This window comes from Mesoplodon densirostris, chromosome 6, assembly GCF_025265405.1.
Source record: "Mesoplodon densirostris isolate mMesDen1 chromosome 6, mMesDen1 primary haplotype, whole genome shotgun sequence".
NCBI classification, from domain to species: domain Eukaryota; kingdom Metazoa; phylum Chordata; class Mammalia; order Artiodactyla; family Ziphiidae; genus Mesoplodon; species Mesoplodon densirostris.
This window is the reverse complement of record NC_082666.1, coordinates 22,550,234-22,565,410: the sequence shown is the minus strand read 5'-3', so window position 1 is coordinate 22,565,410 and position 15,177 is coordinate 22,550,234. Positions and strand designations below refer to the sequence as shown.

The following is a 15,177-nucleotide window of genomic DNA, read 5'->3' as shown; positions in this document are numbered from 1 at the left end:
ATTATCTAGGGCCATGCAACCAGATATTAGTTCTTAACCAAGAATCAATTGTAACTTTGACTATTTTGATATGATAATCTTTTTTTCTTCTTTTTTGGGGGATGTGGGAGTCTGATGACTAAAACCCTGAAAGAAATCAAAATATTTTTAAAGTCCCAGGAAGTGACTAAAATAAGCATAGTAACAATAAAAAATACAGGGCTTCCCCGGTGGCGCAGTGGTTGAGAATCTGCCTGCCAATGCAGGGGACACGGGTTCAATCCCTGGTCCGGGAAGATCCCACATGCTGCGGAGCAACTAAGCGCGTGTGCCACAACTACTGAGCCTGTGCTCTAGAGCCCGTGAGCCACAACTACTGAAGCCCGCGTGCCTAGAGCCTGTGCTCCACAATGAGAGAAGCCACTGCAATGAGAGGCCCGCGCACCGCAACAAAGCGTAGCCCCCACTCACCGCAACTAGAGAAAGCCCGTACGCAGCAACGAAGACCCAACACAGCCAAAAATAAATAAATAAATAAATAAAATTAAAAAAAAAAAAACAATAAAAAATACAAAAACAAGTTTAGAAATAATGAATTAATATCATCATATTGATGCTTTAGAATAAGTTTTGAGTACTGATGTGGTAATGCATTTTGTAATAACAGTTCACATTTTGTCTGCTATTTAAGTGTTTGCTGTGTCCAAGTAAATAAGTCACACTAAAGTTATAACTGAAGTTGAAATTGCTTAAGGGAATTAATCAGTTTTGTAACCAATGTTTAAATGTTCAAGAAAAATGTTTTTTAATACCTTTTTATTAGTTTAATAAATACAGTATTGAGCACTGAAAACAAAAATATTGAAGGAGAGCCTGAATTGTCAGTTGATAGGTTATTAAAAATAATTTCTGATGTAGATCATTGTGTGATTTTGGCATATATTTCAGAAGGAGTTCAAAGAAGTGAGTGACATTATTATAACAAAACATATTCTCTTTGACTAATTTATGTATGTTAATCAGCACTTCCATCCTTAAAAATAAAGTAACAATTGATATTAAACTCTGTCTCGTCCTAACAACAAGAGAGACCCCCAAAAAAGTCCAACGTGTCTAATATAGATGCATTTTCAATAATTTTTATGTTTGATAATTATCAACACATAAAATGTTTGTGCTGTTTTACTCAACTGTATACTAATAATAATTATAATGCTAACTCAATCGCAAAGAATAAAAACCTTTTTTAACACTCAGAGATTTTTTGGTCAGAGGACAAAAAAAGATTAAAAAAATTTTTTTTTAATTTATCTCCAAAAAAAGAAATAATCACAGATGCATACTAAGAGACTAGTGAATTCTCAGCAGAAAGAGACCAGAACAAAGCATAGAAACCAAACCATACAAGGGATGGTAGAAAGAATTAGAAAAAAAAAGACCACTCAGGATGACTTCAAACACTGGGAAGGGTATATAATGCCCAAAGACCATCAAAAGAGACAGATCTTCCCTTAATAGAAAAACAGAAAACTTTATGCACATTATAGACAAGATCACAAATTAAATGGGCTGCTTTAGAAGGTAATGAGCAACTCAATCCTAGAAGCATTCATGTAGAGGAAAAAAAGGCTGATTAAGAAAAGGATTTCATAATTTCTAATAAAAGTTAGAATAAATTTTGAGTAAAATTTACTCTTTGAATAAAATTCTGGGACATAAGATCGATCTATACTATAAAGTAGATCAACATTTAGTAAGGGTATCATGAGAAGATAAAGAAGGGAGATATCAATACCCAGAAACACCTACAAGACTATGAAACAACTGCAGAAAAATGGACCCTGTCGACTTCAAATATGTGCCATTGCCCTGTATTAAAATTAAGAACAAAGTAACCCCTTCCCCAGATTACTTTTTTTTAATTAATTAATTAATTAATTTTGGGGGGGCGCTGCATTGGGTCTTCATTGCTACGCACAGGCTTTCTCTAGTTGTGGCGAGCGGGCGCTACTCTTTGTTGCAGTGCACAGGCTTCTCATTGCGGTGGCTTCTCTCACTGAGGAGCACGGGCTCTAGACACATGGGCTTCTGTAGTTGTGGCTCACGGGCTCTAGAGTGCAGGCTCAGTAGTTGTGGCGCACAGGCTTAGTTGCTCCGCGGCATGTGGGATCTTCCCAGACCAGGGATTGAACCCATGTCCCCTGCACTGGCAGTTAGATTCTTAACCACTGCGCCACCAGGGAAGTCCCCAGATTACTTTTTAAAACCATAGATTTATACATAACTGGCTATGGAAATGTTACTCTAATAAAAGAGCAGTAACTAGAACATTAGAGCAAATTCAAGTTTTAATTCACAAAACTGATCTATAAATATTTTTTAAGTAATGTTAAACTTACCCCTAGTGCACTTTTATCCATGATTTTTATAGCTACCATTTCTCCAGTGAGGATATGGAAGGCAAGTTTGACCTTTGCAAAGCCACCTAAGTATAGGAAAATGTATTATGAAGACAGAAGCAAACTAACTTAAATATCATCATCAGAGCAAACTGAGAACTCAGGCACAAAAAACCTTTCCACATACTTTTATAAGGGTCTATTGATCTATATTTTCCTGAAGTTTGTGGCCCTTTCTTCTTGTTGCTTCCAAAGTGTTGGCCATGATCCTAACCTCTCCTCATCCAATGACTAACTAAAGACTCTTCTTTGCCATGATAGGATATCTTTAATTTTGCAATGAAGAAGTAGGAAGAAAGAATTCATTCTTTAGAAATTTGTTTTATAATAAACATTGCAATTAAACCTGCTTTATAATTAACATTGCCAGAACACAATATAAAGTTGGAGAGACAAAAGACAAGTAATATGAAATTTCCATTCAGTGTTAAAACTGTAAAAATAAGCAATTATGTTTCAAAACTGGCTCAAAAGCTGGATAAAGGTCTACATTTAGGTATCTAAAAGAAACCGCCAGCTTAGTGCTTCTAAAAAGAAGCTCCTGGTCGTCCCTCCCATGGTCTTCCTCATCTCAGTAAATGGCGACTCCATCTTCCCAGGTGCTCAGGCCAAAAATCCAGAAGCCATTTTTAGCCCCTCCCTTTTGTCTCACACCACATATCCAACCCTCCAACAAATCACACTAGCTCTGTCTTCAAAAATATATTAGTGTTTACCTTGGGAGAAAGGAAGCAGGCACTGACTGGAAATTTCTATGTCCTGATCTGAGCAGGGAACATATGGGTATATGTGTACAAAAACTCCATTGAAATTAGTACACTTTGCTTATTTTACTATGTGTTATGCCTCAATAAACTATACTTAAATGTACATATGTGTATGTCTGTATACAGAATCCCACCCTTTTCTATACACAGAATCTCACTACCTTCAATTCTATCACCATCCAAGTCACCATCATCTCCAGTATCACTCACCTAAATTATTGCAATAACCTCCTAACATCTATGTTTTTCCATCCTTGCCCTCTCCCAGCCAGTCTTTTCACAACCAAGCAGCCAGAGTGAACCTTAAAAACAAAAGGTCAGACCACTACTTGGCTCAAAACTCTCTAGTGACTTTTATTCTAAATAAAATGAACCACAAGGCCCCTCCTACAATTCTCCTCTCTCTTGCTCCACTTTTTCTTACTAAAATAGGTTGAAGAATTTTAAAACTACATAAGTTAGGCTAAAAAGCTCTTGGCTGCCCAAACACACTATACTCTCAAATAGATGACCTATCCTCTCCAAGAAGAAAATAATTACCTGTCCCAACAGTTTCATATAATTCATAGTATTTGAGAAGTTCATCATAATCTTTCATAGTCCTCCTGGAAGTTTACTCAAAATTATAAAAAGAACCTGTAAGACAAAAACAAAAACAGTACATGATCAAAAAAGGAACTATTAAGAGACTATCTCCTTCATTCTTATTGAGATCCCTAAAAAATAAAAATAGAGCTACCATATAAAAAAGAAAAAGAGAGAGAGACTATCTCCTTCATCCTTGTAACTACAAATATAAATAAGTCTTAGGCATATAAATGATACTGGAAAAACTGATTAGCCATATAAAAAAAAAATGGGTTCCTACCTCACACCATACATAAAAATCAATTCCAGATCAAATAAAGACTTAAATATGAAAGGTAAGCCTTTAAAAGTTTTAATAGAATATTGTCATCATTTCAGGATAGAAGAGGATCTTTTAAATAGATGCAGAAAGTGCTAATGATAAAAAATAATAATGGAGAATTCTCTGGCAGTCCAGTGGTTAGGACTCCATGCCCTCACTGCCAAGGGCCTGGGTTCAATCCCTGGTAGCGGAACTAAACTCCCACAAGCCATGTGGCAAGGCCAAATATAAAAAATAGATAAATAGATAGATAGACAGATAGATAGATAAATTTTTAAAAGCTAGCATTATTTAAATAAATAAATAAATATTAAATAACATTGAAATTAAGAACCTCTGCATATCCAATGACATCATTTAAGAAAAAACAACATAAATGAGAAAATATTTGCAACACTTATAACAGTGGACTTTTATCCAGAATACATATACTCCATCACAACAATATAGAAAAAGACAACCCCACAGAAAAATGAGCAAATGAAATAAAAAGGCATTTCACAAAGAAACACAAATAACCAATAAAAACATGAAAAAAGGCTCAATTTCATTAGTCATCAGGGATATGCAAATTAAGACTCCAATGATATACAATTTTAAGATACATGTAATGAGATACATATTTTATTATTATGCTTCACAACTTACGTGTGTTACATATACTCTTATTTATTTATTTGTTTGTTTGTTTATGGCCATGTTGGGTCTTTGTTGCTGTGCACAGGCTTTCTCTAGTTGTGGCGAGCGGGGGCTACTCTTTGTTGTGGTGCGCAGGCTTCTCATTGCAGTGGCTTCTCTTGTTGCACAGCATGGGCTCTAGGCATGTGGGTGGGCTTCAGTAGTTGTGGCACACGGGCTCAGCTGCATGTGGGATCTTCCCAGACCAGGGATCAAACCTGTGTCCCCTGCATTGGTAGGCAGATTCTTTTTTTTTTTTTTTTTTTTTTTGCGGTACGCCGGCCTCTCACTGTTGTGGCCTCTCCCGTTGCGGAGCACAGGCTCCGGACGCGCAGGCTCAGCGGCCATGGCTCACGGGCCCAGCCTCTCCACGGCATGTGGGATCTTCCCGGACCGGGGCACAAACCCGCGTCCCCTGCATTGGCAGGCGGACTCTCAACCACTGCGCCACCAGGGAAGCCCAAGTAGGCAGATTCTTAACCACTGCGTCACCAGGGAAGTCCCTATACTCGTAAGTATATATCAAATAATTTATAAAAATATCACATACACACTATTATATATAAAAAAGATAAACAACAAGGACCTACTATATAGCACAGGGAACTCTACTCAGTATTCTGTAATAACCAGTATGGAAAAAGAATCTTAAAAAGAATGGTTATATGCATATGTATAACTGGATCACTTTGCTATACACCTGAAACTAACACAACATTGTAAATCAACTATACTCCAATATAAAATAAAAATTAAATAAGTAAATAAATAATAAAAAATTAGTTGTAAAAGTCTTAGGAGGTCTTATTTGATTTTTGTCTTCCTGAGTTTTAAAATTAACTAGAATTACAAAACACCATGGGGTGAGTACACATGAGGTCATACTCGTACCAGCTTTGTCTTATTTGGGGAGGATAAGCTCCTAGTTGACTTTAACTAGAGATTAGCAGTGTATCTGGCAGAACTGCTAATGCAATCAGACTATTAACTCTGAACTTTCTTGTATTCATTCATTTATCCATACAAATGTGTTTACTGAGCACCAGTGATGTGCCAGACCTACACTTGGCACCAAGGCTATAAGAGAAGAAATATGGTTCCTGCCCTCATAGATCTTGCATTCCAGTGGAGAAGACAAAAGGAAAATTAACAGACAACGAATTAAATAATTATGATTTGTAATAAAGGGCTTCCCTGGTGGCTCAGTAGTTAAGAATCCGCCTGCCACGGCTTCCCTGGTGGCACAGTGGTTGAGAGTCTGCCTGCCGATGCAGGGGACACGGGTTCGTGCCCTAGTCTGGGAAAATCCCACATGCCGCGGAGCGGCTGGGCCCGTGAGCCATGGCCGCTGGGCCTGCGCGTCCGGAGCCTGTGCTCCGCAACGGGAAAGGCCACAGCAGTGAGAGGCCCACATACCGCAAAAAAAAAAAAAAAAAAAAGAATCCGCCTGCCAATTCAGGGGACATGGGTTCAATCCCTGGTCCGGGAAGATCCCACATGCTGCGGAGCAACTAAGCCCATGTGCCACAACTACTGACCCCACGTGCCACAACTACTGAAGCCCGCACGCCTAGAGCCCGTGTTCCACAACAAGAGAAGCCAACGCTATGAGAGGCCTGTGCACCGCAACAAAGAGTAGCCCCCGCTCAACACAACTAGAGAAAGCCCGCGCGCAGCAACGAAGACCCAACACAGCCATAAACAAATAAATTAATTAATTAATTAACAAAAATATGTAACAAATACTGGGGAAAATAAGCAACAGTGGTTAGAATGGGTCACTGAGAAGGTAACATTTAAGTCAAGATCTAACTCAAAGAATGAGAAGCAAGAAAAAGAAAATCAGCCCTTCCCATCAAAACTTGAACAATGTTTCCAATAGGAACTGTGCAGGACCATGTAAACAATGTTTCTATATGAAGCAGTTAAAATGATAATGTTCCTTTATTTGACAGACTGCTGCTTTCTCACCAAAGACATCCTCAGCACTACCTCATTCCTCCCACTTTCTGCTTCCTCAGATACCCAAATGCTGAAATGCTCCTGCTCTTTGACAGTATCCATTCCAAAACTGGTCCTTGGGGCTTCCCTGGTGGTCCAGTGGGAAAGATTCCGTGCTCCCAATGCAGGGGGCCTGGGTTCGATTCCTGGTTGGGGAACTAGATCCCACATGCACGCTGCAACTAAGAGTTCACATGCCACAACTAAGAGCCTGCATGCCACAACTAAGAAGTCCACATGCTGCAACTAAACAAACAAACAAACAAACAAAAAACTGGTCCTTGCTTCCCCAGCACAAGCCCAAATCCTGTACGCCCCTTTCAACTCACTCTTACTGAGATGCCTAAGATCCTATGGTGTATGGTTTCTTGCTGCAGCAAGCTAAGTATACCTAATTGTTTTTTAATTACGGATGTGTCCCTAACGGTCTGTGGTTGATAGGCCTTAACAGGAATTGTTAACCCAAAAAGAATGAGAGGAAGAGCATTCCAGAAAGAGGGAATTTAGGTGCAAAGATCCCAGAGGAAGAAAAGGTTGACATGTACTAGATTGAAACTGCTTTCAGAGGTACCAGGAAAAGAAAATGCAGATTTGGAGCAGGGACAATTGGTTAGGTATATGGGAATAAAGAAACTTGGATCTCTACCTCACACCACACATAAAATCAATTACAGTAAAGACTGTAAAGTGACTGTCTACAGTAAAGACAGTAAATTGTCTTTACTGTAAAGACAGTAAAGACAATTAAGACAGATAAGGCCTTACCCATACCAGACCTATAGCTAGGAGTGGCAAGAGGAAGAGCATGGAGATAACAATTAGAAAAGCAAGAATTCGAATACAGTTTCATGGAAGCCAAGAAGGAAGGAAAAAAGCAACACTACTAAAAAGAAAGTTTCTAGGAAGTAGATTTCTAAATAAATTTGGAAGTGCTCCTATATAGGTTAAGTAGGTTAAGTCCTAGGACCTGAGTTTAGGTACTGCAAAATGGAGCTTTCTTATAGGTAGACATGGGGTGCAAGCTCCCTGACCTATATAGATAGTTTCTCTAAGGAGCTCTTCTTCCTAGAGGCTAGTGTGACAGGACAGGACTTGAGATTTCAACCTTGGAAAGAGATGCTTCCACACCCCTTAGAAAGCCACGCAGGAATCAGAGGGGCCCAGGGAAGTGGAGGTCACTGAGTCAGCACAGCACACCAAGGGCTCTAGAGTTCACAAAGGGCTTTGAGTCCAAGACCCAGCTAGTGATAAACTCCTTTGCCTGGTCTGACTCCTGTGCACAAATCTCCTTCTGTGCCCTAGCACTGGACTAGGTATGGCACCACAGAGTTCAAGATCCCAAGACCCCACTCTCTGTAACACTTAGAAAGATTAGGTAAGTATATGCATAACCAACTGGGACTTGGGCAAAGTTCTACCTGGAAAGGGCAAAACTCATACATCTTAATTAATGCCTCTCAGTAGTGGAAACCTGGTGCTAGTGCTCATTTCTAGAGCCAGACAGTCTCCCTTCACCAACAGGCAGGGCTTTAGCAAGTCTGCTGAAGGCTCTGGGATTGGTTAAGTGGCCAGCACCATGTTTACTACTTTCAAGTTCTCTGTCCTTCATCCTGGCTCATCCAGAGCTTAGTGGCCAGCATGTTATTAAACCTTAATAACGGTATGACTTTGGAAGACCTAGAGTATGAGTTCAACCTCAGGACTGTGGTGAGTTTATAAAGGAAAAGACAGAGCAATAGGCAAGGTCCTTGCTACAATGAAGATGGGTAATCTTCTTAAACTGAGGTGGAGAAAAAAAATGAATGAAATTATCAAAAGCCCAAGAGACACAGAGGATTTTTTTTTTTTTAAGATCCCTTTAAATTTCCTTAGAAAACACCGAAAGCACTCTGACTCCAGGAATCATTTTACTTGGAGATAAAAGGTATGTTATTTAGCAAGTAAAAAGTCTTCAAAAATTTGGTCAGTGAAATGAACACTAGAGCAGAAATTCTGGAAGGAAAAATATCAAAACCCAAGAAAAAAATCAGCTTAAAAAAAAAGTTTTAGGAGCAATGTCAAAGCTGAAATAGCAAGAAAGATAAAGATCATGGGCAAAAGACATTCTGATCCAATAAACAATATTAGTCATTTCCTAGGAAGACGTGGCATTGGACCAACTTAATAAGCAGGTGGAACTTTTAATCTAGCTGAATCTGCATGAACAGCGTAGGTAAACAAAGGAAGCAAAGTCAAGTCCTGATACTAGCGGAAAGCTGGTGATATAAAATGAAATATTTCTGCTTCCACTGGAGTGGCAAAAGTTGTTCCAGGCAAGGAGACAGCAGAGAGGACATATTTATTCTCCCTGGGCACCTGAGACACAGGATTAGAAATATCCTTACTAATTCAGAAACCTTTTAAAAGGCATTTGTTATTGGAGCAAATTGGGAATGAAGTGGAACCACACCCCCAAAAGACAGGAATCACAGGACTAAGAATTTTTAAAACAGGCAAAAATAGCAGTAAAGGTATAGAGGTCAACACAAGGCTAAGAAATCTTTGGGATCCTGATGATGGAGAAGAGAATGAGCAGGACTTTGGAAATGGGGGAATGTTAGGCTATAAATCTGTTTAGAAAGTGATCTGCTATAAAAGTAGGCTATCAGGTTCCTTAGAGAGCAAAGCTCCAACTAATGCAGTATTGGGGTATTCAGAACACAGGGGTTAAAGAGGAAACACAGACATTTCAAAGTTTAAAAACTAAGAGATGGAGGGAATTCCCTGGTGGCCTAATGGTTAGGATTCCTGGCTTTCACTGCCATGGCCTGGGTTGAATCTCTGGTCAGGGAACTGAGATCCTGCAAGCTGCGCAGCTCGGCCAAAAAATAAAAACAAAAACAAACAAACAAAAAACCATGAGATGGAAGTGGACAAAGAGAAAGTAGGCCTTAGGAAGTATAAGTAAGACTCCTAATTGCCACCACTGCACATGCCTAAATTCCATACAAAGGACTGGGCTATTTCAAATTGCCACACTCAGAAAGAGAAAGCAATTAGTATGATGCTGGAATTCATTTTCCCAGATAGGGATATAAGAGTGTCGTAACCAACTTCTTGATAGATTTTTTCCCAAATGAGTTTTGAACTTCCAGGTCATGGCCTCCAGTCAACTAGCAGAGATCAACTCACACCAGTGTAAGACTAAATCACACACCTCCTCTTTTTCTTCCTTCCATTTTCTTATCTACCCCCTTCCCTCAAATCACACCATGTCTTTAGGTGAGTAATACCAATGTGACCCTAAATTGTATCTACTGAATCCAGGGAACATCATTTTTGCTACTGTATAAGAAAATTGGTGTTTACACTGCAAAACTGCTATAATGATAGCAGATTTTACTTGGTTTTTAAATTTTGTGGAAGTGGAGCTGGTTCTAAATATTCTGAAGTGCTCTCCCTGTTTATCCTCTAGAGTCTGGAAATACAGAACACAGGAAAGACTTTTGACTGGAGTAACCCACTTGCTGCTAAAGGAGGTATATGATCAGTCAGTGTGAAGACAGCCTCCCAACTGTGGATAATGAAGAAGGAAACTAGATCCCAGACACCTGAATGTCCTTCTGAATGTGATTAAGTAGAAGAACTGGAGCTATATACAATTGGGGTCTTGAACTTTTCTGAGGAAAGAAGGAATTGCCTAGATAGTGGGAGAAAGTTTATCAGTAAATTTTATAAGATAGCAACAAATTGGGGGCATTTTCCTACCAACATAGTCTTATCTGAGCTATGCTATTACCTGCTGTGTAATACATTGACATTATCTAGTGAGCTTGGTATGACACTGATGCTGAGGATATTTCAAATGAGAAGTAAAATACAGAGTGGCATATAATGTGGCCTTGTAATACATTTAATTAACATACTGTCCTGCTCCCTTGCAGAGGCTTCTGGGAGCACCAGTAAAGAGGCATTCACTCCCAAAGGTAGTAAGGGACTGATCTGGCCATCTGGTTGGTCCATAGTAGAAATACTGAAAGGACAGATCCACTGGTGAGACACGCCCATGAAGGTGCAGTAAGGATGTTTCTGATTTATCCCACACAACACAGAGATAGAAACTAAAATATGAACAAAAAAGTTAGGAACACTGGGCTCTAAGCAAAACTCCAGGCACTACCTTCCCCCTTTCCACTACCAGGAGAGATACCAATTGTGAAGCTCAAGGACAATTATTCATCCTAGGAGCTAGAGGCCTGATCACTCTCCTGGGACACCCTCCTTTGGAAGTCTCCCTTTTTCCCACTGGTCTCCCGGTGGGTCACTCCTTTTAGTGCTATAGCATTCGGTGCATATTCCCCTTGTGTTAAGCCTCTTAAACCACTACTTTGGGAAGGTGAAAGAAAAGAAAGGATTAGGACTCTGAAAAGGGGGTGATTAGACCTAACACATTTCCTTGTTTACTGAACTGCCTAGTAAATTGAGTTGTACGAACAGAAATAAATCGAAACCCTTCTTTGAACTTCTTTCCCGGAGACGGTCAGTGTCATGGAAACATGGAATGGGAATTCACATCTATCACAGCCTCCTAGGTGGCAAGCGCTTTACCTCACCGATAACCCGGAGGCGGATACGATCCCTATTCCACTTACAGAGGAGAAAACCAGGGGAAAGGCTATCTCATCCAAGGAACCGTGCTCATAAGGTGGGAGTCCGGCGAAGTTCCCCAGTCTCCTGTGAGCCAGGAGCACTCTGGGCCCGAGCCGCCGTCCCCCGCGCCGCGCACGGCCGGGACGCCGGCCACCCACGCGGGACACACTGACCTGAGGGCGGAGGGCCGGGAGGGACTGGGCCTGGCAGAAAGATAGACGCGCCGGCCTGCCGTCCGAAGAGAAGCGGCGAGCGCAGAGAGCTCCTAGAAACTTTTTGGATGGTCACGCTCTGGCCGTTTCCGCCCGCCAAGGGAATCAAACCTCGCGCGCCGGAAGGGGCGGGGACTCAGCGGCGTCTGGGCGGTCGCAGCGAGGTGGGGGCGCGGTCGACCTAGGACAGGGAGCGGGGAGCGCTGGCCACGGTGTGGGATGGCCGAGAGGCCTCTGGAGCTTGCTGAGAGGTGAGTTAAGGCCTTGGTCTTCGACCTGGAGTGCCCCTCCCCGGAGAGCACGTGAATATTTTTGTGGTGTCGTGAACATACAAAGTTTTTACAAGTTTTTAAGTTCTCTTTCCTAAAATTGATTTGCAGAGAAGTCGCTAGTAGTCACGGTTCTCATTTCCGTCCTCCCCTTGCCCAGTGGCCCTTCTCCCATCCAACAAAAGACAAGTATACCTCTCCCCTCTAAAAATCTTACTAAAATATGTTGCCACGAGGAATAAAACCCCCAGGGGACAAATTGTCCATTAGATAGCTCAAGATACCAGAAACACCTACCTAGCATCACAGGAGAAGTCCTTCTAATACGTTTTACTGTTTGGTCATTATTTATGTGACTTTCATGGGCTGTATGAATTACTACAATTGTAATGATAATCCAGAAGGGAAAAAAATAGCAAGAGGAAAGAAAAAAATATTAAGTATAAATTTATATATGTATTTTTTAAATAGACTTTTTTTAAAAGAACGGTTTAGGGCCTCCCTGGTGGCGCAAGTGGTTGAGAGTCCGCCTGCCGATGCAGGGGATACGGGTTCGTGCCCCGGTCTGGGAGGATCCCATATGCCGCGGAGCGGCTGGGCCCGTGAGCCATGGCCGCTGAGCCTGCGCGTCCGGAGCCTGCGCATCCGGAGCCTGTGCTCCGCAACGGGGGAGGCCACAACAGTGAGAGGCCCGCATACCGCAAAAAAAAAAAAAAAAAAAAAAAAAAAAAAAAAAAAAAAGAACGGTTTAGATTCACAGCAAATCTGAGGGGTACAGAGATTCCTCCTAAACTCTCTGTCCCAACCACATGCATAGCCTCCCCCATTATCAATATCCCCCACCAGAGTGGTACATCTGTTACAATTTATGAACCTACATTATCACCCAAAGACCACAATTTACATGAGGGTTCCCTCTTAGTGTTGTACATTTTATGGGTTTAGACAAATGTATAATGACATGTCTCCACCATTATAGTATCATACAGAGTAGTTTCACTGCCCTAAATTTTTCTGCTCTGCCTACCTGTGAAGTGGAATAGTGTTATATATGTATTTTTATTGCAATGAAGTGTGCTATTGCACTGGATAAAAGATTTTCAAGCAAAAAAAAAAAATTACACTAAGATAACATTCTGTGGAACCGAAATATGAGTTAGGAGAAAAAAGAGGGAAAACAAGCAAGTTAAAAAGTAAATTGTTTATTTTGTTCGTGTAATTTTTATCGGATAATAGTGGGTATCAAATCATTCTGGTATTTCCAATCCATTGCATATCTTTTAAGGACTTACAGCTTTACTTTCAGAGGTTTACAATAACCAGCTGTTTTAAAAAATATTTACAATTAATCCAAAAATTAAAACCTTTGTGACTATTTAAAATTATAACGAGAGAATGCATGGTGGGAAGCCATTCAGTGTTTACAGCCTGGCCTCCAGCATTATGAGAATACAGCTGAAACGGAAAGGGCTGGGTTTTGAAGATGACACAGGAATAAGAGTTAGCAAGGCCTCCGTGGTTCACTGCTGCTAAGAAGGTGCAGCAGTCCTGGTCGCCCCGCCATGAGGTAGAACAGCAGTCCCCAACCTTTTTAGCACCAGAGACCGGTTTCGTGGAAGACAATTTGAACATGGGGCGGGAGGAGGGGTAATGCAAGTGATGCGGAGCGGCAGATGAAGCTTCGCTCTCGCCAGCTGGCCACTCACCTCCTGCTGTGTGACCGGGTACCGGTCTGCGCCCTGGGGGTTGGGGACCCCTGAGCTAGAATAGACGTCTCTATGGTCAAGTAAACATAGAGCCATTCCTCTCTTCCCCGCCCGGTGGGGCTGCGCATGAGCAGTAGCCGCAGCATGGGAAAGATGGAGGAAGAGCAAAGAAGGAAGATCCCTTTGGTTCCAGAAAACCTCCTGAAAAAGAGGAAGGCTTATCAGGCCCTCAAAGCCACCCAGGCAAAGCAGGCGCTTTTACACAAGGAGGAACAGAGGAATGGGAAAGGGCTCAAGTTTAAGCAACTAGAATGGTTCCTACATGATTCCTGGCAGCAGCGATGTGACAGGGTGCGCCTCAGCCGACTAGAAGTGAAAACTCATGGCTTGAAAGTGCCAGATGAATATTCTTTGGCCTTTGTTGTATTCATCCAAAGGATTAATGGGGTGAGTTCACTGGTGCAGAGGACCATTGCAAGACTTTGCCTGAATAAGATTTTCAGTGGTGTCTTTGTGAAAGTAACCCCTAAAACCATAAAAACGCTTTGTAGAGTGGAACCTTATATGACCTGGGGATTTCCAAATCTGAAGTCTGTTTGGGAACTCATCTTGAAACGTGGACAAAACAAAGTCAAGAACAAAACCATCCGACAGACGACACAGTGATTGAGGAGCACCTGGGGAAGTTTGGTTTCATTTGCTTTGAGAGACCTCATTCATGAAATTGCCTTCCTGAGGAAGAATTTTCAGTCGATCTCAGGGGTTTTGCGCCCTTTCCAACTCTCAGTGGCCCATCAGGCTACCAAGAATAGAGTGGGTTTCCTAAAGGAGGTGGGCTCACCTGGCTATCAAGGAGAAAGCATCAGTCAGGTCATCCGGCAGCTGAACCAAACCCAGAATATCTGAAAGCACAGTGCATTTGGAAGCGTGTGTTTTTGTTTTATGGAATTGTTACCCAGTATCTTCAAAAAAGGTTATTTTCTACTATATCTTCAGAAACTAGAGGGGAAGTGTCAGGGAAAAGATGGTGACAGTCATGGCAGGCACTTTTCATCCCACCCCAGGTCCAAGGAAACATTCCTGTGTATTTTCGTTGTTGGTCACCATCCACCTCTGAAACCAGCAAAAGACTCATGCCATGGAGGAGGGATGCTTTGTCACATCTTCTATCCTGGGGTTTAATGTTGGTGAATGAATACCCAAGCATGAATACAAGACAGCAGTGGACCAACCCCAGGGACATACTTGAACCTAGGGTTTCCTAGGGCCTTGTTTTGGAAAGAATTTTAAGTACAATTAGAGAGAAGAGCACAAAAGCAGTGCTCGGTTGTCTCTGCTGTGAGTCCATGTTCTAACTTCAGTGACAGCGTTGTGAGCTCTCAGACTTACACAGAGCTCTAAGTGTATATGATGCCTTCCTTATCCTTGCCTGCAGCTGGCTTAATGCTTTTCTTTAGCTCAGGATTTTAACCTGTTCTTGGATCTGTGAGAAGGGAAGGACGCCTTCCCCCAGGAAAACATGCAGAAACTCCACTTCTCTCTTGGAAGTTTAGAGTATTTGTAGACC

At 41.5% G+C, this 15,177-nt stretch overlaps 1 protein-coding gene and 1 pseudogene across 1 annotated transcript in view; one reads left to right on the top strand and one right to left on the bottom strand.

Moving 5' to 3' along the window:
* MELK (maternal embryonic leucine zipper kinase) overlaps nucleotides 1–11,723 on the bottom strand; it is an 81,284-nt gene extending 69,561 nt beyond the window's left edge. Inside the window, exons 1-3 of the mRNA XM_060100708.1 lie at nucleotides 11,597–11,723; nucleotides 3,746–3,841; nucleotides 2,379–2,464 (exon numbers count right to left, since the gene is read on the bottom strand). Coding sequence (XP_059956691.1) covers nucleotides 2,379–2,464; nucleotides 3,746–3,803 — 144 coding nt within the window. The 5' untranslated portion in view covers nucleotides 3,804–3,841; nucleotides 11,597–11,723. The remainder of the gene's footprint in view (nucleotides 1–2,378; nucleotides 2,465–3,745; nucleotides 3,842–11,596) is intronic.
* Nucleotides 11,724–13,736: 2,013 nt separating this feature from the next.
* Nucleotides 13,737–14,516, top strand: LOC132492316 (large ribosomal subunit protein uL30-like; annotated as a pseudogene).
* Nucleotides 14,517–15,177: the final 661 nt, after the last annotated feature.